At 37.0% G+C, this 26,787-nt stretch overlaps 2 protein-coding genes across 2 annotated transcripts; one reads left to right on the top strand and one right to left on the bottom strand.

The window, feature by feature from the left end:
- Positions 1-666: 666 nt before the first annotated feature.
- Positions 667-5,557, bottom strand: LOC132563429 (cytochrome P450 2J4-like). The gene is made up of 4 exons (XM_060228192.1): positions 5,200-5,557; positions 4,171-4,686; positions 3,248-3,688; positions 667-894 (listed from the first exon to the last, which is right to left on the bottom strand). Exons 1-4 carry the CDS (start codon positions 5,555-5,557, stop codon positions 713-715), a joined length of 1,497 nt encoding a protein of 498 aa, XP_060084175.1. The 3' UTR covers positions 667-712.
- An 11,338-nt stretch (positions 5,558-16,895) lies between these two features.
- Positions 16,896-24,826, top strand: LOC132563576 (glycine receptor subunit alpha-2-like). The gene is made up of 8 exons (XM_060228320.1): positions 16,896-16,993; positions 17,639-17,703; positions 18,154-18,221; positions 18,952-19,178; positions 19,778-19,860; positions 20,722-20,853; positions 21,281-21,681; positions 24,692-24,826. The coding sequence occupies exons 1-8, from the start codon at positions 16,896-16,898 to the stop codon at positions 24,824-24,826; spliced, it is 1,209 nt and encodes a 402-aa protein (XP_060084303.1).
- The last annotated feature ends 1,961 nt before the right edge of the window (positions 24,827-26,787 follow it).

The raw sequence follows: 26,787 nt of genomic DNA, 5'->3' as shown, positions 1-26,787 counted from the left end.
GTGTGTATACAGATTTATATCATTGTGTGTATTGTATAGTACAGTAAGTATATGTGTGTGTATACAAATTTATATCATTGTGTGTAAGTTGTATAGTACAGTATACTATTACAAAGTATGTGTGTATACAGATTTATATCATTGTGTGTAAGTTGTATAGTACAGTATACTATTACAAAGTATGTGTGTATACAGATTTATATCATTGTGTGTAAGTTGTATAGTACAGTATACTATTACAAAGTATGTGTGTATACAAATTGATATCATTAAGTGTAAGTTGTACAGTACAGTATACTATTACAAAGTATGTGTGTATACAGATTTATATCATTAAGTGTAAATTGTACAGTACAGTACCCTATTAAAATGTATGTGTGTACACAAATTTGGATCATTGTGAGGTGAGATTGTATAGTTGTATGTGATTATGGAGAAAAACTTTAATAAAAAAAAACAACTTTGTACTCTCCGTAGGTCTCTTTCTTATGTTAAATGTCGTTCTAATTTTATGTATTTTGATTGAGAATAACAGTTTCCTCAAACTTCGGCCATTTTATTCCACTGCACAATGTTGAATGTTATAGAGTTATGTAATGAAAAATCAAAATTATGTTTTCAAAAGGATATTTATTTCACAATATCAGTATACAGTGATATGTCAGTCTAGAAGTCTACACTTATTCGATTTTTTTGTTGTTAAGAGATGTTCCTAAATTCTTTTCTCCGCTATACATTCGAAAGGGCATGGTTTGAAGGTCACTCCAAGGATGCCCTTAACAGGAGGGATGTTGTTTTCGTCCACAGGTTTAATGTGGAATCTTTGTATCATTGAGGAGATGAATAAGAAAAGCTCAGACCTGGCAAGGGCCTCTCCCAAACACACACGGCGACCTGTTAAATAATAGAATATCTAAATTGAACACGTGATACGACTCTGAAATAGATATTTGAAATAAAAAATAAACTTAAAAGTTAACGTGTTCGAGGCTCAGAAGTGACGAAATTATCCGCATATACTCTAAACATAGAGATATTTCTGTTACACTGAAAAAAGTTTAAGAATATGTGGACAGGATTGATACAATACAAGACATAGATTTGGTCGTGTTTAATATTTTATTGCATTGAAATACATTGATTATGAAAATATGTCAAGGAATATCCTTCAAAATACCGTTGAGAAAACATCGCTTCATGACATTATAATAAAATCCATCAAGTGTTTATAAGGATATGTGAGAGAATTGTCAATTCTATATAATTTTTTTTGTTGCTCATATAAAATTCAATAAATAAATAAATAATTTAATGTTCTGGAAGTTTAAATGATGTGAATAAAGTAATGCAAATAAATGGAGTCTGTATCATCGAACATGATCACGTGGTATGCATCAAAGGCAAAAAATGTAAACGAAATTGTAGAAGAGGAGGGCCACGTCATACACGCAAAATATTTCATGAACAACATACTGAAAAAAGTATCACTGCAGAAAATAAAGAATAAAAACATATGGGAAGGGATTTGGTCGTGTTTAGAATATGTGGACAGGACTGATACAATACAAGACATAGATTTGGTCGTGTTTAGAATATGTAGACAGGATTGATACAATACAAGACATAGATTTGGTCGTGTTTAGAATATGTGGACAGGATTGATACAATACAAGACATAGATTTGGTCGTGTTTAGAATATGTAGACAGGACTGATACAATACAAGACATAGATTTGGTCGTGTTTAGAATATGTAGACAGGATTGATACAATACAAGACATAGATTTGGTCGTGTTTAGAATATGTGGACAGGATTGATACAATACAAGACATAGATTTGGTCGTGTTTAGAATATGTGGACAGGATTGATACAATACAAAACATAGATTTGGTCGTGTTTAGAATATGTGGACAGGACTGATACAATACAAGACATATCACAATGTCGTGATGGTATGTTTGATAAATGTCTACATAAAGACAAGGTCAGTAAGATGAGAAAGATTGTGAAACAATCTGAAATGATCCAAGTCTCAGCGAATATTTTTTCACCTACAGTCCTCTGAAAGTAAAACATCTATCAGAACACATCGAAGATCAGAATTGAAATACGCAGTTATCCAGGTAGGGAAGGATTAAATCTGAACGGACAGGAAAAAATAAATGTATCTATCGTGTCCGTGGTCCATCTTGGAACAAGACGACTGTACGTTATAAAACCCCAGACTCATCCTAACTTTATGTTGTAACCGATATCACAATCATAACGTTGTCTGACAAACCTGGCAGTTTATGTTGATCTGTACCGTTATTTGTATGTCACTTATTTAAGATATATTTCAATACCCGTGATACTAAATATTAAGTTAACACTAGCCCGGGTCAATCTAATACTTATAATCTATAACGAATCATTTACTTCTCACACTATGGCATTTTCGTCTTTATACATAGTCTTCCCGTCTAACTTCAACATATATGAAGTGTCCAGCCCAATGCTCTATGAATACAACCAATCTCCTAGTACGTCAAACTTCTGGTACAGACTTTTGTTAGTTAAGGTATTGGTGAAAGCGATTCATTTCCATGCTTAAACGTCCATGCAATTTCCTACACGTTCTTACATGTCCATGCACACTTTCCAACACGTTCATGCACACGTTCCTAGCACACGTTCCTACAAGTCCATGCACACTTTCCTACACGTCCATGCACACGTTCCTACACGTTCTAACATGTCCATGCACACGTACCTAGCACACGTTCCTACAAACAAGTCCATGCACTTTCCTACACGTCCATGCACACGTTCCTACACGTTGTTACATGTCCATGCACACGTTCCTAGCACACTTTCCTACACGTCCATGCACACATCCTACAGGTCCATGCACACGTTCCTACACGTCCATGCACACGTTCCTACACGTCCATGCACACGTTCCTACACGTCCATGCACACGTTCCTATATATTCTGTTGTGTGACAAAGGCATCTATATTTAGACTGACTTACGTTTTTTTTAGTTGTATTCTCTATCGAGTTTCTGTTTTTTTGTTATCTTTTACAACAGTGACATCAAGATCTTCAAATGCGATTTCAGTTGATTTTGTTTGCCTGTTACTAGTTGCCAGTAGTAAGTTAGATTAAATACCGCTGCCGTTACATACAAACTCACATCTATAAAGTTCACTAAGACGATTTAGTAGTAGGTATCTAAATTTATACCGACGTTAGAATACCTACCAAAGAAGAAGGCAATGACATGCTCTGTTCCATGAACCTTTCCGTCCTTGTCCAAGAATCTTGATGGGTCAAATTTACCCGGGTCTTTAAAAAGTTGTGGATCAGTGTGAACAGAGTTAATATTTGTAATGAGCACCGTTTCTTTCGGGAGAGTGTATCCATTGATTTCAACATCTTCACTTGCAACATGTGGTAACCCGAGTGGGGTTATATCCCCACATCTGAGGATCTCTGTGATCGTGGCCTCAATGTACGGCATGTCCGAGCGGTCTGACAGGGACGGGAATCGACCCTCTCCTACAACCCTCGTTACCTCCTCATGACAACGCTTCTGTACATCCGGGTTGTTGAGGAAGAACAAGACAGCCCAGAGAAGAACGGTGGTAGTCGTCTCCATTCCTGCGGCGAATAAATCGGCCACAGTGTTTCGTAGCTGTAAATCTTAAAACATATTTGAAAAGTTAGATCGTTATTATCTTATAGACATGTACATCGGAGATGCATTGAACTATGTTTGGTTCTTTGCTTTTTCGCTTTCGTTTCATTTTGTTAATGTTAAAACGATTACATCACCAACCAAAGCTTGCGGCATTACGTCACGTGGTAGAACATGGCGCATGGTCTTTAAACAATGAATAAGATGCAAAAAACCATGAGAGTTGACCAAAGTTCTTATCAGAACATTTCATTAAAAAAACAAGTATAGTTGGCGAGGCATGGTGAGAATGTTCTCAGTTTAGAAAACATATGTACAGCGACGTAATATAAACATATATTTATCGATTGATTGTAAATTTTAGTAAAAAAAACGTCGTTTAATTCATATTAAGACAATTCTGAATTGCAAACGTACAGTTAAATGTTATATTTGCGTCAATAGAAAATAAATAATTGACCTGGTCTATCTACTTTGTGACACATACCAGTAAATGATGTAACCTGGCCTTCTAATTTTTTCATTTCCTTCAAGTAAACATCGATTATGTCCTTGATGTCATCTTCTTGGTAATCCTTGCGATGGCGATCAACGAGCTCACCAAAATACCCGTAAATCTTGGCAGCGTTAGAAAGCACTTTCCCACACTGCATGGGATCACCTGGTATGTATCGCACAATAGGAAGAAGGTTAAGGAGTCCAGAAACACCGGCAAGAGCTATATTCTCCTGAATCAAAGATATCAGTTTCTTAAAAGCAGGGTCATCATGTTCAAACCTCTTACCCAATACAATGGAACATACGATATTAGCAACACTAATCTGGATGGGCGATTCGAGACATACTGGGGTTCCTTGTTTCTTGTCAATTAAGTTTAAAAATATTTCAATTTCTTCCGTAATTTTCCCTTCCAGACTTTTCTTCCCAAATCCAAAATCCCTTAGTCCATTGAGGGCAAACGTTCGATGTATCTTCCATTCTGGCCCAGATCTGCTGGTAATTCCTGTGGACAGACGGAATATTTCAGGATATTAGTATACAGTTTTTTTTTCCAAGAAACAAAGCATTGATTATGCATATATTGCAAAAATATGACTTATTAAAAAAAGAAATTATTTACCCCCTATATCAATAACTACATCAGATTGATGGTCTTTTCCTTCCAGCATGCTAATCTATCAGTATCAGTGTCCGGTTGATTGTATTTGGACAAAAACATGCGTACATATATATATATAAATCAATATTGACCTCTTATCTCAAGGTCACGGAGGTTGAATGTGGTGAATCTTCAAAATACATAACCGAGAGGCCCAAGTTTAAGTCATATGGGATAGAATGAGGTTAGATTTGGTATCAACGTGCATATTGGACAAGCAAATTAAGTGACAAAAGCTCACCAAAGTATCATTGTTAACTTAATATGTATCGGTCATTGAGAAGAATATACAGATTACTATCACGATTGAACTAAGTAAAACTTTCTTCAAATAAAGTGAATTGTGGACATAAATACCGTGTCGGCGTGTTATCTCCTTGAACGTGTAAATGTCAGGCCGATCTGACGTAGCGTGTGCACGCTTGACGAACAGTTCCCGCAGTGTGTCATAACCACTGACCACAACTATCGTGAAGGACCCCACGTGCAAAGTGACCAGGTCGCCATACTTTTCCTTCAGTTTACGAAATGCTTCAACCTGGTCACCGGAAGAGAGATCGAGTAGATTTCCCAAGAGTGGGAGAGGTGTCGGCCCAGGGGGCAGGGATTTCAGTCTTTGGTGTCTGCTCCACAGATAATAAGTCACAAGTAGAACCAGAGACGTCCATATTAAGCCACTGGTGCTTGTGAAAAGTTCAACCACTGATTCAAACATAGTTATTTCATGTGTGAAGTTGTGTCCTAGTTACTGCTCGCTGTGTATGTGTGTAAGGATATTGGACTCCACTGGTGTATATTGTCAATGTGTGTACAAGATTATCGCACTCATGTGTTGACAGTGACGACCGAAGCATTACTGCGAATAGTATTTTAACTCCACATTTAGTTAATCACATCAACCTGGAGACCTTGGTATGTTGTCTCGTCGTTGTTATGTCACTCCCAAACAGGGCAAAGAAAGACAACGGTGAAAATACCGATGCCAAAATATCTGATGCATCAAAAAACATCATTATAAATGGTCCTAGTATGACATAGTTGTATTGGTGTGTAGGTCTTTGTTGATGAAATGCCTTGTTAGCTTAATAGGTGACACTGCAGACACAATACATGTCATAAGGATCAAGCCCCAGTCTTGTCCACAAGGTGTCGCACGCCGAACCTTCAGTTGTGTCATGACGTGTTCCATGGATGCTGAGAGCGATAGTGGGCGTAACCCATGAAGTATCGAGGGTAAAGGAAGCTAGAAAATATAGCAAGATTTAAGGATGTACCTAGTAAATGGGCACAGATTGAAATATGAAAATAAATGTTATCAATTGAAAATTAGCACTCAAACAGGAATAAAAATCCCGCTGTATTTATTATTATCTAGATGTGTGTATTTCAGATGATATCCTTCACCTTTTCAGAGTTGATGGAGGTTCCTTTCATTCAAGCATGATCATAGTGTATGTATTCTCGAAAAAAGCGTTGGTTTGATCTATCAAAACAACGAGGAAACACGAGAGATCAGACTTAATAATACAAATCGTAGTCGGTGACCAAAACATGACCAAAAAATAATATGAAGACCCTGAAATATTTCATGGAAGACATGATCACGCCCCAGTTTCATGAATCTTTCTTAACATAAGGAAATTTTAACTACCACAGAAAAGCATTACGTAAGTTAAGGACAAACTTAAATAAAAGGAAATTTCCTTCACTTATGTAATGCTTTCCTGTGGGAAATTTTAAGTTAAGGAAAATTCCTTAATTCAAGGACGATTTGTTTAAGGACAGGGATTTCAGCACCTACAATCTTAATCAGAGTAAGTAATGTCAGCTTCTCAGATTAAGAAAAGAATAGCAGCAATTGTCAGGAGGTATATACACGAAAATGACATCTGAGTATATATCGCTCTAGGGAATGGAGAAACAAACAAACAAAACACAAAACAGCACACGAACACAACAAAAATAGAAAATAAAATCCAAATTAAATAGTGGCAACCGAAAAACTTCCTCATATTCTTCATCTCTCTCTCTCTCTCTCTCTCTCTCTCTCTCTCTCTCTCTCTCTCTCTCTCTCTCTCTCTCTCTCTCTCTCTCTCTCTCTCTCTCTCTCTCTCTCTCTCTCTCTCTCTCTCTCTCTCTCTCTCTCTCTCTCTCTCTCTCTCTCTCTCTCTCTCTCTCTCTCTCTCTCTCTCTCTCTCTCTCTCTCTCTCTCTCTCTCTCTCTCTCTCTCTCTCTCTCTCTCTCTCTCTCTCTCTCTCTCTCAGCAGAAACAAGTCAACTGTTACTTGTAAACACCAAAAGTCACTGGCTGGAAGCAGCATGCAAGTATCTGGTGGAAAATTCGTAGAAAGCTGTCCCTGTTTGTTTCGGTGTAGGAAAAGATCAGGTTTCGCGGATGATCTAGAAGAGTCAGTTATTTTCTTATTTCCAATTCTATACAGCATGTTCATTGAAAAAGTTTCTATTTTATTGTAAAGTACAATGTACCAACGACATCAATTGCATGTTACATGAGTCTTTAGGATAACTGTGAAAAAGAACATGTTAAAGGGAGATTACTGGTATGGTTGAGATTTAAAAAAAAAAAAAGAAGTAGGGTTTAAAGTAGAGTGATCATGTTGTAACGTGGAGTCGTAAATGTCTCCACATGTTGTACGATCTAAACAGAACGAGTTGGGTTATCGCGCTTACAACTGTTTTCCGCACGGACAAGTCCCAGAAGAACGAAACCGCGGAGTTGTTAGTATAAGCTTCTAAGGTATCCGTTTCTAATTTAGTACAATTTTTTGTTATAAAATGATAAGAGTTTTTGAGAAACCAAGTGCAAAGTACATAAAATGACCCCCCTCCTTACTGTCCCTCAATAGCGACAGAGAAATGTACGAGACGAGTACCAACAGTGGAATATTTATATAGTACACATGTTTAAATCAACCGAAAACGGATTTTCATCAAACATTATCAAATCATGGTCAATTATATGGCAAGTCCATAGGTGTCCTTTCCCATTAATGTCCCCTTCCCATTACTGTCCCCATCCCATTACTGTCCCCTTCCCATTGATGTCCCCTTCCCATTACTGTCCCCTTCCCATTACTGTCCCCATCCCATTACTGTCCCCTTCCCATTGATGTCCCCTTCCCATTACTGTCTCCTTCCCATTACTGTCCCATTCCCATTAATGTCTCCTTCCCATTACTGTCTCCTTCCTATTACTGTCCCCATCCCATTACTGTCCCCTTCCCATTGATGTCCCCTTTCCATTGATGTCCCCTTCCCATTACTGTCTCCTTCCTATAACTGTCCCCTTTCCATCGCTGTCCTCTTCCCATTACTGTTCCCTTCCCATTAATATCCCCTTCCCATTACTGTCCCCTTCCCATTAATGTCCCCTTCCCATTACTGTCTCCTTCCCATTACTGTCCCCTTCCCATTGATGTCCCCTTCCCATTACTGTCCCCTTCCCATTACTGTCCCCTTCCCATTACTGTCCCCTTCCCATTATTGTCCCCTTCCCATTACTGTCCCCTTCCCATTGATGTCCCCATCCCATTATTGTCCCCTTCCCATTGATGTCCCCATCCCATTACTGTCCCCTTCCCATTGATGTCCCCTTCCCATTACTGTCCCCTTCCCATTAATGTCCCCATCCCATTACTGTCCCCATCCCATTACTGTCCCCTTCCCATTACTGTCCCCTTCCCATAACTGTCCCCTTCCCATTAATGTCCCCTTCCCATTACTGTCTCCTTCCCATTACTGTCCCCTTCCCATTACTGTCCCATTCCCATTGATGTCCCCTTCCCATTACTGTCCCCTTCCTATTGATGTCCCCTTTCCATCGCTGTCCCCTTCCCATTACTGTTCCCTTCCCATTAATGTCCCCTTCCCATTACTGTCCCCTTCCCATTAATGTCCCCTTCCCATTACTGTCTCCTTCCCATTAATGTCCCCATCCCATTACTGTCCCCTTCCCATTACTGTCCCCTTCCCATTACTGTCCCATTCCCATTGATGTCCCCTTCCCATTACTGTCTCCTTCCCATTACTGTCCCCTTCCCATTACTGTCCCCTTCCCATTGATGTCCCCTTCCCATTTCTGTCTCCTTCCCATTACTGTCCCCTTCCCATTCCTGTCCCCTTCCCATTACTGTCTCCTTCCCATTAATGTCCCCATCCCATTACTGTCCCCTTCCCATTACTGTCCCCTTCCCATTACTGTCCCATTCCCATTGATGTCCCCTTCCCATTGATGTCCCCTTCCTATTGATATCCCCTTTCCATCGCTGTCCCCTTCCCATTTCTGTCCCCTTTCCATTGATGTCCCCTTCCCATTACTGTCCCATTCCCATTGATGTCCCCTTCCCATTACTGTCCCCTTCCTATTACTGTCCCATTCCCATTACTGTCCCCTTCCCATTGATGTCCCCTTCCCATTGATGTCCCCTTCCCATTGATGTCCCCTTCCCATTACTGTCCCCTTCCTATTGATATCCCCTTTCCATCGCTGTCCCCTTCCCATTTATGTCCCCTTTCCATTGATGTCCCCTTCCCATTGATGTCCCCTTGACTTTCACGGACCTTGGCTGCGAAGATTAACGTTAATCCTTTGATAAACATCAACTACAGTACATACATATTATAAAAAACCATCACATTTATGTTAGTGTTTTATTGTGATTTATCAGCTTTACCTAATCAATCTGCCAATCGGCTACTGTCCGTAAAATTATCCTCCTACATAAAACTTCAAAAATTGGAACAATGCGTTGAATGGATGCCATTTATCCTTCGTCTCTTGATCTTCACTGACCTATTTATATTTGTAAAGCCTGACTACCATTAATTTAACTCCCAGTTAGAAATATTCATAACATTAATTACAAATAGCATCTGAAACAAAGCACGTTAGAATTAAAAAACATTGTATTTTTCCGAAACTTTGTTGTGATAGGACAAATCATGAACTGACCTAGTGTGACAATTGGTCACAGTTCAGTGACCCTTTTATGCAGATTGCTGTGTATTGATTGATTTGGATTTTCACGTACAAATATAATTGGTTGTTAGAGGACTTACTGTAAATATGATTGACTGTTTTAAAGCCCTGTAAGCTGTTTGACAATGTGTGTATATAAAGGCCAGTTTGGACACCATTATATAGGTCCGGAACGGTCACATATTGTCCTACCTTCAACAGCTTGATCTCGTTTCATGTTTGTCATATATTGACATACACAAAAACATGAAACAAAGAACTCTGAGAGATGTTATTTGGTAAATACTAGCTTGATGGTTAGCAGTAACCCAGGTCTCACTACGTTGTGTAAATAGGTACGCGGCGGTTGTACTCGATGTAGTAGGAGACGCTTATCCTTCGGGTACGCATGGAACTAACTGGTGTATATTCAGTTTACTTAATTTATTATGGAAACACATAAGTTCATATTTGTTACATATGTTAGTTATTTTTATTTTGTGGCTGAAAAAACGTGCGAAAAAAGGAATTAATTTGTCATTTAGTTCATCTCCTGACCCTGTGTTATCAAGTTTGAGTGAAAATCACGCGTTTATCAGTATCAGCATTGTTTGATTGCTTCACGATAATACTGCAATTTTTTTTATTTACGGTATGTTTTAAATTGCAATACACGACCTATTAAAGAATTTATATTAAAAAAAAATCATGATTTATGGCATATACAGTGTTATATCAGGTAACAATTAGACTGATGGCCTTTTGTCGGTGGCTGTCAGATGGACCTGATGATGCTGTGGTTTTTCATCAATATTAAAATGTGTCTCTGATTGGAAATGTTATAGTCCTAAGCAATCTACCCATCGTTGACAATATTGACGATCAAATCGGTATATATGGCGTCAAAATATGTTCTTGTATCGCTATGGGAATTGTGGAACTTGAAGTACTAAATGTGATAATAGCCATGATGGAAAAGATTTATTTCAAATACGGTGCATTAAAAACAATTTACAAAGACATTCTGACCGACCAGTGAAGACAGATTTCATTGAAATTCAACTATTTTTCAATGTATAGCAAAAGTAATCGTTTCATCATACATTTAGACATTGAATCTTATCTACTTTAAAAATAGAGGAATTTCCCGGGACACATCGATCTTTAATGAGCAAGAGAAAGGCAATTTTCTATTTCCTGTATGTGTGGTTTGAATTGTGGTCTTCATCAGTCCGTATATACTGTTGGAGTTTTGAGTTTTAGATGTAACCGGCAACAATATTTTAATTGGGTAATGCCCTGAATCGATTTTCACCTCTCGATGTGGTTGTAGCCAAGTGCGTTCCGCTCCAGGCGAGTTTGATTACCTCTTCACGCTTCGACTTTTTCCGGTAGCTTTCGGGTATCCTCGGCACTCAAAATCTGTGACGTCAACTCCGCCAGACGGTAGCTGTCTCTTATGATATGGTAGTTTTATCGTCAGTCTTATTAGGCAGTGATGGAACACTGTGTGTTTTATTTTCATCATCGATACTCCAAAAATTACGACCACGTTCGCTCTCTGCATCCCTGGAGCATGCCACCCTGGATTATCGAGGTTGAAACACACTACTAATGAATATATGTCTAGAGGAGGAATTGACGTCACAAATGATCGACCAATGAGATTCCTTGGGTTTTTAGAAGGGCTATAACTTCAGATAGTTTAACTTCCTCGGGTGTTTATAGGTAGAAACAGTGCTACCTGTACATCGTGCAATACACGACATTTAAGACATTTAATGATTTTTTTCACGAGAAATAACTTTATTTTCATTGCGGGTGACCTTTAAGATCAAAGGAGGGGCTAAAATGTTTGTACTAAAGCTAATATATGTATATAAAACATCGACCGCGACTTTTGTTTCGCTAGGGCTGAAAAGCAATCCAACCCAAACACTTTCAAATATCGATGGATTTTATTAAGTGTGATGAACAATAGTTAACTTTGTGCACTGAACCCTGAGTTTACACACGAAAACCAGATTTTGTCCATGCCATATCTCTGGTACAGGATACAAAAGGCACACTAAAAATGAAAATGACATCTAACAGTGTCAGCCTCGATACAGATTTCTGTGTATGATACTTTAAAAGTGGTCGGGTGGCGCAGTGAAAACGCACTCGCCTTTCATATAGACATCCGTTTTTCGATTTCCCGATCGAGCGCGGAAAAGTTTGGGATCACCTGCCAGATCAGGTTATTTTTCCCGGAGAACCCCTGTTTCCTCTCACAGTAAGACCCCTCGCGTGCTTCATTAGTGATTAGTATAAACTATTAGCTTACTTCGGAATGACTGTAAAATAAAGTTTATACATCTATAAAAGACAAACAAATCTTTTGATAATTTGATAAATCAACCCCAAAAACGCTTATTTTTTTCTTGCCTTAGGCTAATTTTGTGCAAAACTTTTCTTCAAACACACCGAAATGCTTGATTTGCTTTTTATAGTTTTTGCGATACCGTATTCATCCTGTACGCCTTTATTGACCCTTCTTTCAATAGATTTAGATTATTCCTGACTTATACAGTAACGATATTGATTGGACAAGCATTTCATTTTTTCACGATGATGAATGATACGACAACTGCGATGTCTTTGATGACTTTTCTGTAAAACACATGTTTCAGAGTACGACGCTTGCACCAGAGGAATTCTAACATCTAGTATTGGGAGTCAGTTCCAATGAAAGCTCCTACCAAAAGATTTAGATCAAGCGAAACACCAGTCAATTCTTGACAACTCGCACAACTAGTATTTTGTCAGTTCCGATGAGAGCTCCTACCAACAGATTCAGATCAAGCGAAACACCAGTCAATTCTTGACAACTCGCACAATTAATATTTTGTCAATTCCGGTGAGAGATCCTGCCAATAGGTTCAGATCAAGCGCAACACCAGTCAATTCTTGACAACTCGCACAACTAGTATTTTGTTAGTTCCGATGAGAGCTCCTACCACAAATTCAGATCAAGTGCAATACCAGTCAATTCTTGACAACTCGCACAACTAGTATTTTGTCAATTCCGATGAGGGATCCTACCAATAGGTTCAGATCAAGCGAAACACTAGTCAATTCTTGACAACTCACATAACTCCATACTTTTAATTGAGTGAGAAGAAATGCTGCTATTGCCATCCGTGAGAGTGAACTCAAATCGCGGTAATTCAAGATAGAACTTCACGTAGACAGGGGCGTAGCTTCCATAGAAAGAAAAAGCCCTGGCTAACACATAAAAAAATCCGTGCACAGAGTATGTTGGACAAAATTACAAAACTAAGGTTGAAAATAAATATCAGGGGTTGAAGTTTGTTGTTAAATGAATAAAATAAACTGTCTCAGAAAACGATTCAATGCATCCTTGAAATCGTCAAATTCAGATCCCCCCGTCTGCGCTTACACATTTCTGCTGGGCTAGCTACGTCCCAGGTAAATGTGTTGGGGCCGACCTTGGGAAAGATAACGTGCATATAAACAGAAGAGGATATGATTACAAGGGATGACAATGTCTATTTATACTTATGTTGTTAAAAAGAAAGGCATTGATTGGGTTTATAAATATTTGAATTTATTTACATTTTTATCCGAGTATCATATCCTGTCGTCTTTTGTACTCCAAATTCCGGTGATCAACAGAATGTGATAGGTTTTGTGAGGGGAGAAAAATTAGAAGTTAGGAATTATTCATGACCATTTTGATCACCAACAAAATTGTTGTCGATTTTGTAATTCTAACTTATTAAGTTTTTATATCCTACTTTCATATTACTATTATGATATCTGAGATAAATCGACAATTCCCAGTTAACGTTATGATGCAATAAAACGATATTTACCATTTCCTGTCCTTTGTTTACTGCTAGCCAGTGGCTTTAACCGTTATTTAGATAACGTCATTCTTGTAGCATTGTTCCAGTGCCACCATGGTTTCCATAACGACCAGATACACGCATATATTGATATGTGTTTACTTTCCATCTTGTGTGAATCAGGTGCGACTTAAACAAATACTCCAGACAACAAAGATTGACAGGGAACAAAAAAGATTTACATCTCATTGATTTTGTACTAGGACATACAATACATTATTGTTATGTTGTTCTGCAGGTTGGAACCGTAAGTATATCATTGTCATGCCGTTCGGTTTATCTATTTGTTTACAACCATCTTTGTTTCATGTGCTTGAAAATCTTTTGTCAAAAATATACTCCTCCAAACGAACTTCATACAATGGTAACGATCTCCATTAGTAAATGACAAAAAAAAAATCCATTTTAATCAGCGATATTGATATAAAACGTATCGTTCTACATTTAACAACTAAGCATGATTTTTATTTGAAAAGTAACGAAGAGAGACAGCTTACCATTAATTGATTAGAGTATGGATATTAATTTTCCTGTTGTTAACTATCTTATTCCTGATTCTTCCACTGTTCAGTAAAGACATGTAGATGTAAACTTCTGTTCACAATATCTACTATTTCCACAGGGGATATGGACTAGTGATGACGAAATCTTGTTCGGTGTGCTCCCATTACAACACTAACCATTTTTTAAAATGTGTTCGTTACGTTTTTTTTTTCATTCCTTTGACCTATTCTCAGGAAACAATTTTGATTTGACATAGATCCACATGACGGATGTGGTTTACGAATCAGGAGATGTATTACGGGACAAGTGATCTGATTCTTATAACAGTTGGGAGGCCTCTTCTTGTGTTTTTAAACTTATCATTTTAACCACTGGTCTTTGTTTCATATACTTCTTTTAGAGCCATTGTTTTCTAAATATATTGATTCTTACTAATACAAACTGCCTGCGGTAGTTATGCATTGTAGGTTTTATTTTCTCTTTGTATTATTAGGTGAACTTTTTTTTTCAGTTATTAGTTATAATTTAAGTAAATGGAAGTAGTATTGATCTTAAGTGTAACATCCATACCATAAATATACCAGAATATAACTTTGAAATTATAAAAATCATTTATTAAAAATCAAAACCTCATGCAGTCCTGATGTCAAAACTAAATATAAACTTTGGTAAGCTATACCTTGTTTTGCAACAGTTGCTATTGCAACAACACAAGCACAAGGGAAATTACTTATCAGAGGAAATCAACACAATGTTTCATATTTCTAGTTCTCAAGTCCAGTAGTGTGTAGCTGATTAAACATCTATCAGTCAGTGTATTGCCACACCTGTGTATTTGTTACATTTGCCTTAAATGTCGTGTTCTTAATGGTGAAGGTGCTCTGTAGAACAAATGTTATTTAGACCATTCGTCAGCTGTAAAAATAACTGGAGAAATAGGTAAACACCTGACCATGACCATTTAGATATTAGTGGTGACGTTAACATATATGATATCAAAATCGGTAAACTGAATGATTTTATCAATAAGACTATAGCATAGTCTAACATGTCAATATCATTTCGTATTTCACAAAAAAAATCATTTTGGATATGACATATTACACTAACTTAACCAGAGAGATGGTTATGAAAGGAGTGACCAGCTCTCTGTAGGTTGAAAACTTTACACATCATAACTACAAATAATGTTGACTTGATCTTTTATTCCGCATTTCTTACAACGTTATCAATTTGACAAATCCTTTATTGGTAGTTTGTTTACCTCCCTGTAAACAGTCAGGGTCAAATTGAGGCAGGGTTCTCTTATAGTACTTGGGGGCAACCTCACTGAACAACATGGGTAGGGAGAGTCGAACACCGACCCTTGGATGTTTTCCTGAGGTGACTTAGTTGCCACGCCTCCTTTTTTTGGTGTAAATTAATAACAATGAAGATATTATCTTACTAGCTTTTTATCTTAAGTAGTTGTATTTACGTTAAGTTAGTTTGGAAGGCTGACACCGACTTAAACTACAGATACGTGAGACCCTGGGGAATCGATGTAGATCTTGTTTAGCCGGATGGGACTAAACACAATGAGAATTTTTTATTAAAAAAATGTTCGGTGCCTGAAAATGATTAATAATTCATTGACACATTTATTATATCATTACCTCGTCACACATGCTGTCTTTGTAACAAAGCCGAGAAAACATTAAGATCTTTCAGACCAGATAACATTAAAAATAGAAATCGCACAGACTTAAGTGTAAAGTAAGCAATATCAGAGAAAAAACAATGATGTTCAATCACCATGCCGCTTTGGCTAAAATGATAACCTTGCCCAATATCCTGATATTTGATACAGTGAAGTTGGTGGTCATACCATACATAATCTGAAACCATACGAAATGGACATTAGTGGTATAAACGACTGGCTTTGATGAGATTATAAGTGGAACGTTCACTGATAACAGGTCCGATGTTGGTGTAACTTTTGATCTTTGTAAACCAGTGTACATAAATAACATCATTGATCACTGGATGTCTATCGAATTCTTCCCATCATACAAACACCATTGGATCGTTTCGCTGGACCACGATCATTGTGACAATCACTGACTTCCAGCAAACACAATGGAGACAAGATACTTTGATTATTAACATAACATTGTACACGCGTTCAAAAGTATTCTATTTCCATTCCACCAATATTGGTAAAATCATCTGTGCAGAAAATGGATTAAAGACCCATCAGCTTCAGACCAGGTCAGCGACAGGACATATCAGGATTGATCAAACCTATTGTTTTGTTGGTTCTACCGTTGTTTGTATAATGGGAGTGAATAATAATGTTTAGGCATGTGTGATTCTTTCAATCCCAGTTTTATACTTATTAATGTTTTCAACCACCTGTTCTCAAACGTATCGCAGATACATTCATTTGTTGAGGACCTTTATATGGCACGACTGCGTTGTTAGTTATCGTTCGTTTACTGAAAGCTTGTATGTATGTATACTACAATCGTGTATTCAATGCTATTGGCCTTTAAGTGCCACAATTACATGTAAATGGTTGGTGGAATCAAGCATTAATAGGATTAAAATTAGCTAGTGCGATTAATTGTGATGCAAAGATCAATCTGAACGGAGTATTTTACAGTGCTATTTGATCCAAGATGAGGATGTTTAGGAACGAAGGAATCCTTGTCTTCATGTTGTGGAATTTATGTCATAGAGCCGAAGGAAGCTCACCCGAGAATATCTCTCTTCAATTGTAAGTAGTCACCCCTTTTCATTTGTTATACAGATTCTGTGAAAGTGTTAAATGTATATCGGTTTTATCAATGCTTAAATATCTTTATATATCTAAGATATACAAAGGTAAATAAAAAAGAACAGCCCCAGTCATCGGCAAAGCAACCTGATAGGGTAACAAATCACACTGACGCGATAATTTCGGTATATGATCGTAATACAACAAATATATACCTTTTCTAGCCATGTTCTCGATAATCACCTTTATACATGATTACTCAATGAAGTGTTAACTCCCACAAGCCGATTTTTCTATACAGGTAATATACTTTGTTATATATTCGTTTATAATATATTTTCATTGATAGTGTACTAACAGGGTTATATGGAACAGCATGGAATCTGTGGTCTATACAACTTGTTTAAACTCTTCGTTCTTCACACAAACTTTACTTTTCATGGTCCATTATTAATTATCTAATTATAGTCTTTTCATACTCGCTTATCATTGTGTATTGAGATCAGTATTTGCGTTCTAATAGGTATCAATGATAAATGCATTTTTAATTATTTTTTGTTTACTAATGTAAGTACCCTTTTGTCATTATTGATTCCAATTATCAGAAGTATATCACTTCTGATATTCATATCTTTTAATTTTCAGACAATCCCTGACGAAATCATTATTTCAGAACTACGATCCTACTATTCGGCCATTTTACACGAACGGTAAAGTTACCAGCGAATGCACGGAAGTTTGTGATATTCTGTATGCATTATGGCAAATCAATTCCTACGTTATGTAGTTGTAACGGTAAAGTAAACATAACCTGCTGATAGGTAATAGCGTAGAACTGTGTAATATCAGACTCTGCTGTGAAAAGAACATTTCTGGAACATTACATCGATATATATCTAAATTCTAAATAAATAATTTAGATAATACATCATTGATTAGATACACTTGGGTATTCCAGTACATCGAGTGTGCATATTTGGTATGAAGTTTGACTGGGACCGACAAATTACTTTAAATTGAATGGAATCTTCGAGATACACAACTTCGAGATAACGGGGTTCGAATGCATAATTTTATTTTCTGCTTTTTCTCACCGTTGTTTATTCATGTTTTTACTTATTTTATTGTTATTTTGTTATTTTGTACATACCTATACACAGGGGGCCCTGTCGTGGACAAAGTGCAGATTTATATTCTGTCCATCGATTCAGTTAGCGAGGCTAACATGGTAGGTAACAGTGTGTTCTGCGAAAGTAAAATATGTCGTGATAACTCACCATTATAGAAAACAAAATTAATTTTCAATTAAAGTTCTGATAACAAATAAATGATTGCAATAACAATCTTTGATTGTGTTGGTTCAACACTGTCCTTGTCTATGGCGTCAGCCTGGTCTGGTACACAAATACTTCTTACTCTATCAAAATATTGTGAAAGACGTCTTATACATTTTGTACTCAAAGCCAGTTTTGTTTATTGAATGTATTTAACATACAGGATTTTAAATTATTCCATATTCAGCAGAATCACACAATCATGAAAACTCTTTGTGGTTTTTAAATATACTTTGAAGAGGGACGTGTCTTTTTAAATTTCAAAACGCACACACAAGCAGGTGAGATGATATATCTGGTATATCAAGAAAACGATAATACCAACACGTCGACATTCTCCCAATTCAAACTTAAATTCAAAGAAAAAACTAGATTGACATGTAAAAGAAAATTGCATCTATACATGGCCATTTTCCCCATATCACGATTGGCGTCGACTGTATGATGATTATAACACAGGCCTTCAAGACATGCAGGTCGATGATAATTATGGGGTAATTATACGGCCATGAAAGTGATCACGTTGAGAAATATTTTATGCCCTAGTTTTATTGGATTTTAGTTTGGATTTTGGTTACATTTTTGTCTGCCATTTGTCGACACTACTTTTACTACTTTTTTCAGGACTTCAAAATGAGCATGTTTCTTCGTCAAACATGGAATGACTCGCGTCTGATGCACACGCCTATAGATGAAGAGGGATATTTAGAGATGGATACCCGACAAGTGTCCTCCTTATGGATACCCGACCTCTATATCAGGAATGAAAAAGAAGCAAATTTTCACCACGTCACTGTGCCAAACACTCTGATTTACGTTTACCCCGACGGCACGGTCTATTTCAGCCGAAGGTAACTTTATACACGGTAAAGGATGTTATTTTCATACGGTTATATTTTTTCGCTCTTTTCATGAAAAAGGATACACTGAAAAACGAACAACGGATTCTTTTTACTTCTAGCTTTTGATTGACCCAAGAAAATTAGAAATTTGAAAACATCAACATCCGCAGTACATGGAGTATCTTCATCCATTGCGTTTTCGCAAGCACTGATTCTTCCATGAAATGATTTACAACTAGTTTGCATTAATAGGGAATACCACGCTTCTGTTGACTGGTATGTGCTCAATAGATCTTTCCAATGTCCATTTAGTGTGTAAATAGCCTGACAAGTAGTTAGTCCGAAGAAGAGAAAAACAGACATAATTATTTTATCTTCAATTTTTAAATTTATATATAATGGAGCGAAAATTTTAAACTTAAAACAGTGTTAATAAAACCACTCCAATCTTCCGAATGAGTGTTCATACAGGGAAATACCATGCATTTAGCATGACATCGCTAACGCAAGAAAAAAATATGTCGACTCTTATAGGTTACTCGATGTCGTCATATTAATATTTTTCATGATATAATTTTTTTTTATTTTCTCTATCTGGTTTGTTGTAGGGTAACTGGAACATTTTCCTGCTTCATGAAGCTTCACACTTATCCTCTAGATGAGCAAATCTGTAATTTGGAGATTGAGAGCTGTAAGTTACATATCAGCGAAAATTTATTCATATTCATAATTTTAGATTTCACGTAACTGATATAATGTATGGATAGCTTTGAGATATCAAAATACCACTATTTTGTAATCAATAATTACTATTTTGATAATGGTGGTGATGTAAATATTTTTTATTTTGTCACAGAAAATGGATAAGTAATGAGATAGGTAAACTGTCTTTGAAATTTATCTTTACTGTTTCAAACTTGTGTACCATTCCATATTAGTAAGCATTCTTTCCTACGGTTCTCAGCGTTCAAGATCTAAGTATGCCATAAGTACATCGCTAACAATAAATAAATAAAATCTGTTCCAATTACATGTATCAAGGTTAGAAACTTTCCATTTCTTGACTGCAACCATCCTGCTCTTCTCACTTTCATAGTTTCACCGTGTGCATTTGATTTTGACAAAAAATAATAAAATTTGGTTTTATGGTCATCACTTTGATGAGAATTACAAATCACATTATTTCGAATTGATAGATATTTTCATGACGGTAACCATCGACGCAGCAACAGATGCGTTTTCCCTTTATGGTCTTTTTACAAGATTAGTTTCCAATTAGGTACAATTCTTCTTTTGTTCTTGTTTAGTCTCCATTTGTCGAGTTATTACTTGAAACGTGCTCTCTGGTTTATGTACTAGTTCTTTAAGCAAGGGAAATAGAACAGCACAACATGAACACTCGGGGTGAATAATTGTTACAGTTATTAATCTATGAATCAGACACCTGCATATTATTCATAATTTTCATTTCGAAAAACCTGTTACATTGTCAGATATGTAAAGGTCTACCTATATGAACATTAATTCAGGAATCACCACTTAACATTTACAGACGGGCACAGTGCCGATTTTTTACACGTGAAATGGCGCGATATACCGGTAATGCGGGTGGACGGACTTGTGTCGCCACAGTTCGAGATCGGGGAAGTCAGTTCCTACACATGTGACGAGGTGTACAGTGGGGGTAAGATGTAGTCCTATGTATGTAGTGGCCAGCTTTTGTTATTTACATTGTAATGTATGCAGTTGACAAAGTTGTTTCAGAAACAAAATATACATATACAATTCGTATGTAAAACCCACGAGTAAAACACTCGTGTATCAGAAACAAAGGTTCCTGATAAACGTTGTTTAACCTTATTGAAGGGCAGGTTTAAGTTTTCAAAAATAGAACTAGAATTGTAATTTATTACCATCTACAACCCTTTATAATTTCATGGCTCGGATATTTCTTGATTTGCCTGAGGTTGGTGGTCTTTTAAAAGCTTTATTCACGATCAGCCAGTATTTTTTTTTTTTTTTTTTTTACAATTTAGGTCAGTTAAATATTGATTCGGAATACATTGTTGATGACAACGACACATTAATTCTGAATATCTATAATTTTACAGTCCTGTATAGCTGTGTTGGTTTCAACATCAAACTGACCCGTAACTATGGATACTACTTGATCCAGGTTTACATACCAACAAGCCTCATCGTCATGCTATCTTGGGTATCGTTTTGGCTTAACATAGATGCAGTTCCTGCCCGGATCTCACTCGGTCTACTTACCGTTCTCACCATGACAACCATGTCTTCATCCGCCCGGTCAGAGCTACCCCGGGTATCTTACATTAAGGCTATAGATGTTTGGATGGCCATCTGCTTGTTATTTGTTTTCGCTGCTCTCATACAGTTTGCGCATGTGAATGTGTTATCACGTGTTGAACGGAGAAGGCGTGAATCTGTTGTGGAATCAAAAAAGACCGATATTAATGGCGGTAGTAGTGGAAATTTTACTACAAGAGAGGTAAGGACGAGACAGACAGGGTAACGATATACGTCTGATCAACAAAACAAATTATGTATCGGCTACAGTAATGTCATTTTGATGACTAATAATGCAACATGTGAAGTTCAAATTTTGACATTTTTGTCCAACATTTCCTGATACTAATGGGCCATTAAATTACAATAAGATATCAGAAGACCTGATGCACATAGCTGTGTCATCCTATTAAGACTAGATGATGAAAGGTTCCAATGACTGGAAAATATTGAAAGAAGTCAGTCATCCCCACATCGGCTTAACATGTCAAAAACCATAACAATTTGCTTTTGCATATAACATACAATAGGTAGCTTCTATGGTGTCGAATGATAGGACCACTTAAGTACGTTCTTATAGTGCTATCACGCTGAAATGTAATTATCTGGACACAGTAAAGTGATCCTTACCTAACGTCATTACAATCATTATAGACTCCCAAGTCATCGTACGCTAGACTTAATGATGACATTCCAACAGGGAGAACAGATTTATGCTGTAATTTGATATCCAGTAACTTCGGTCTGTTGAAATTAATTCAGCAATATAGTTAAATTAGATTTATTTTATTATGTTATGTAGTATGTCTATCGCATGTTATGTTCATGTACCAAAGTAAATGAAATAATGAGTGCAGTACATCACGGCTTGGGTGGGATATAATCCACTTGTTCGTACGCTCAACATTGCAGTCAACAGGCGGGAAGGACAGGAGGAAGAAACTGTCTTTGTAGGAAAGAGTGAAAAGAGAACCTATCGGACACTATAAACAAACACAAAAAGGAATACAAATTCATTTATTCCTTAATGTTTTTATAACACGATAAAGAAATACATGTATTATGAAATCGCTTTATTTTCCATTTATGTTCCTATCGCAACGTTTGTTACATTTGATATAAGATATTGCCTCAGATAACAATGAGATTTAAAGTGTACCCTGAGAGGTCAGCTATGTTGACATTGAAAAATAGTTCTGCACATAAAATACACTATGCCGAAAACGCGAATGCCGTGGAATGTTCCGTTACTGAGAAATTGCGACTTTTCTGAAAAACACACCTTTGGCCGAGAGGCGTTGACCTCGTTTTCGGGCACCCAAACTTGTGACGTCATAAGCTCAACGCTTTTGTTGATGCAGCCATATTGTCTTAACTGTGCTACATGTGATTGTGATCTATTTTGGGATTTTCCGTGGTAATTTCTTTGTTTATTTACGTGAAAGTACTTCGCATCTTCGCAATATCTAAGGTAGTGAACGAGGGGTCGGTGAATTAGCGCTTAAATCCGCTAAAATGGCTTCCTATCGAGGAGGGAAGCGGTGTGTATGGTTGTCCTAACACTAACACGGATGGGGTGTCGATGCATGACGTCGATACATAAAACTGATTGCTGATTATATAAAAGTATATTTGTTAGGTTGATATTTTGTTATTAATTCTACAACTAAACATTTTAAATTGATTGGCTAGCCTATGACTTGAGCGGTATTATTCCTTCGTAATCGTGAACGCCTAATACTCGGAGAAGGCCTAGTCGTGAATGGGTCACGGGAATTTTCACCCCGAGAATTTTCATACTACTATTATATAGTATAGAATAGAATTTATAGAATAGGTTATGTGTGTATGTTGTTTGTATAAGGTGTATTTGGTTTTTAGATCTTCCAGCAGACGATGTTGTTTAGTTATTAATTTTGCGATCGTAAAAATAACAATAAGATCACCAATCTTGATTTGAAAACACAGTTCACAGTGTAGAGATGTCATCTAAACTCATAATCACACCTGTACCAGGTTAGGTAATTAGCACCTCTGTGGCTGGAAAAAACAATTGTGACACCTGTGAGGCGACACGCCTGTCGGCTAACAACAGACGCGTACCAGTACTAGGGTAAAACCAGTCAAATAATTGTTTAAACTTCTAAAACATCAAATTTTTATTATTAACACAGCGGAGGGTGTTATAATTGGTTGTTGACACCCTATCTATATATATCCATAGTGCTACGAAAATTCCCTGGAAAGAAAAATTCCCCTCGGACGAAACTTCTCGGTAAGAAAATTCCCGACACCTCGTGAATGTATAGTCTTGCACAAACGCGATTTCCCGACGTCAGATATTGTTGATCGAGACTTGAAGATAGTAAAATTAGTCCAAAACCACACCCAATTTTATTTTGTTTCTTTGAAACGACGATTCACTGTTCGACTACTTTCACGACTACTGGTGAGACCCAGTGAAGTACGTGCCAATCTATGTTGCCCAAGCGATCGTCACTTTTCGAAGGGTCATTTTCCTCCTCACTGGATACATCGTCTTGTAATTCCAGTTCAAATCGGTAGGGCTGGATTCCGTCTTCAGACATATCATTCACACCATAATCAGACTCCTCAAAACCCATGCTCAAATCGCTCTCAGTTGCGGTGTCGTTGTCACTGTCAGTCACGTTGACTGCCATTTCTGTTGAACTTATGACGTCACGAGTAGAAGAGCCTCGATTCCGCGGAAATGACGATTCGACTGATTAGGTCTGGGCGGACAGGTGAAAATCGACAATTTTGAGCTTTAATAACTCGACACTGGGGCGACGGATTTTGACGGGGTTTGCATTATTATTATTTTTACGGCATTCTTAACATTATATCTAAATATAAAATTACTCTCAGGGTACACTTTAAGATTTAATCCTTATCAATCCATACCATGGTCCTGTTTCTGATTTTTGTATCTTGCATCTTAATTTCATCAACATACATGACTGCCTGTCCCTACACTTCCTTGTTGCTTCGGTCTCTGACACCAAATCAGCATGGATCTAGTCTTAATCTGACTGCACCAATGATATGTCTATCCGTGACACTAACAAAAGCCCCTAGACGTCTTCAAATTCCACATTAAAGTAAATTTGCTGGATTCGATCAAACTCATTTCAATCACACGTCGTCAGATCCAATAATTTTATGTTTCTGTGATGAATTGTATGTTGCAGAATTCTGGTCAAGTAGCGGCGGCTAGAGAGAAAGCGAGGACAGCAGACAGGATAGCGCGAATTGCATTTCCTCTCACCTTCCTTGTATTCAACCTTGCATACTGGCCTGTGTATATCGTGTGGGATAACAAGTGACATCTTAACACCGTTCGCATATCTTGCCGCCGAGACATTTTCAACATTTCTTGATCGATCGATAGTTGTTGATTATGATAGAACTACGTTTTCACTTTTGTGACAAAATACAGTAAATATCAAAGGGTACTGTTCATGTTGAATTTCTCATCATTGATAGAGTATTGCAATAGAAAGTCAGTATTTCTAAGAAAAAAGTTGGAAAAAAACATGTTAACTTACAATACCTAGGTGTTTCTGTCTTGAAAAGAAGACGAAAGTGCAAATTAAGTTAATTCATTCTGTGAATATTCGTATGGCTCATCAACTATATACATTAAGTCGTTGTGTCTTTATGTTGCTATGAAGAAAGTCGATGTTCCAATTCGAGACAAGTAACTAGGGACATAAAAGAGGACAGTGAATGTTGTAAATGTCAGACGTTACCGATGGCCTTAATTGAATATTCTGATGACTAATAAATTACTAATAAGTTTCTGTATTTGTTTCTCACATGGAAACTAGGATTTGTAACATGGTCAGAAGTATTTAGCTGTCAACTGTGTCGAATTAGTCAACTGCGCCATAAAACTGTAAATATTTTGCAAGACACATAAGTACCCATGTCTTTTCCGGAAACATTGAGCCATGTGATTAATTAGATTGCATCATACAGCTCTTTCGTCCATCTTTGGACCTGACAGTGATGTTAAGAGACGAAATTATTGAAAATCAAGAAGGCGGCTTTGGAAAATAAAAGTTAGTTATATTGGATAAGCTACACACATTTTGCTCTATCTAACAAAAGCGTTATAAAATTCAGTAACATCGCTCTTCCGGAAATTTTAATGAGGTAAAGAAACTTCATCAATGGCTTTTTTTCTTAACCATTGCCCGACTTTTAATATATTATGTAATTTCCACAATCCTATTTTGTGCCAAGAATATATTTATTACTTATAGCTATTAAAATACTGAACCAGTAAGTATAGTATTTCATACAGAGTGTGTCGATATGGTAGTATCTTAGCGTGATATTTGTAAGCCATCAATCCATGGTTCTAAACTGTCCCATTTCTTCCATATCGTGTTCGCGTGTACTGACAGACTTGCCTCTCTTTTTAGCATACCAATAAGGCTTTAAAAGAAATACAAAATGTAGTTAAAACATGAGACAATTCCTAAATGGTCACCTATGAATTACCCCAAAGTTAAATTGGAATAAACAATTTAATATGATATACAAAATAAAAAACAAAAGTTTTATGTCAAATAGTACACTCCCTGTCATATTCGAACTCATGCAAACTGAAAATGAATTAAAAATAAAATAATATATGTTAAAATATTTTTTTCCGAAATTTAAATTCTATTTGTTTGTAGACCAATTTATTTTTTTCCGATTGGACACGACATATACGTAATTTGCAACACATCCCAACAACACATGAGAAATAGCGATAAGAAGCATTATCACCTTAACACATCCCAACAACACATGAAACGAAGACGCGAACTGTCACCTTAACACATCCCAACAACACATGACACGAAGACGGGAACTCTCACCTTAACACATCCCAACAACACATGAAACGAAGACGTGAACAGTCACCTTAACACATCCCAACAACACATGAAACTGAAAAGATTAACTGTCACCTTTCATCCAACAACACATGAAACGAGGACGTGAATTGTCACCTTAACACATCCCAACAACATATGAAACGAAGACGTCACCTTAACACATCCCAACAACACATGAAACGAAGACGCGAACTGTCACCTTAACACATCCCAACAACACATGAAACGAAGACGTGAACTGTCACCTTAACACATCCCAACAACACATGAAACGAAGACGTGAACTGTCACCTTAACACATCCCAACAACACATGAAACGAGGACGTGAACTGTCACCTTAACACATCCCAACAACACATGAAACGAGGACGTGAACTTTCACCTTACCACA

The sequence above is a fragment of the Ylistrum balloti genome, unplaced genomic scaffold (assembly GCF_031769215.1).
Source record: "Ylistrum balloti isolate Yb309-2 unplaced genomic scaffold, AGI_CSIRO_Ybal_v1 Utg369674, whole genome shotgun sequence".
Taxonomy (NCBI): domain Eukaryota; kingdom Metazoa; phylum Mollusca; class Bivalvia; order Pectinida; family Pectinidae; genus Ylistrum; species Ylistrum balloti.
The sequence above is the reverse complement of the archived record's forward strand: the minus strand, read 5'-3'. Positions and strand labels throughout refer to the sequence as shown.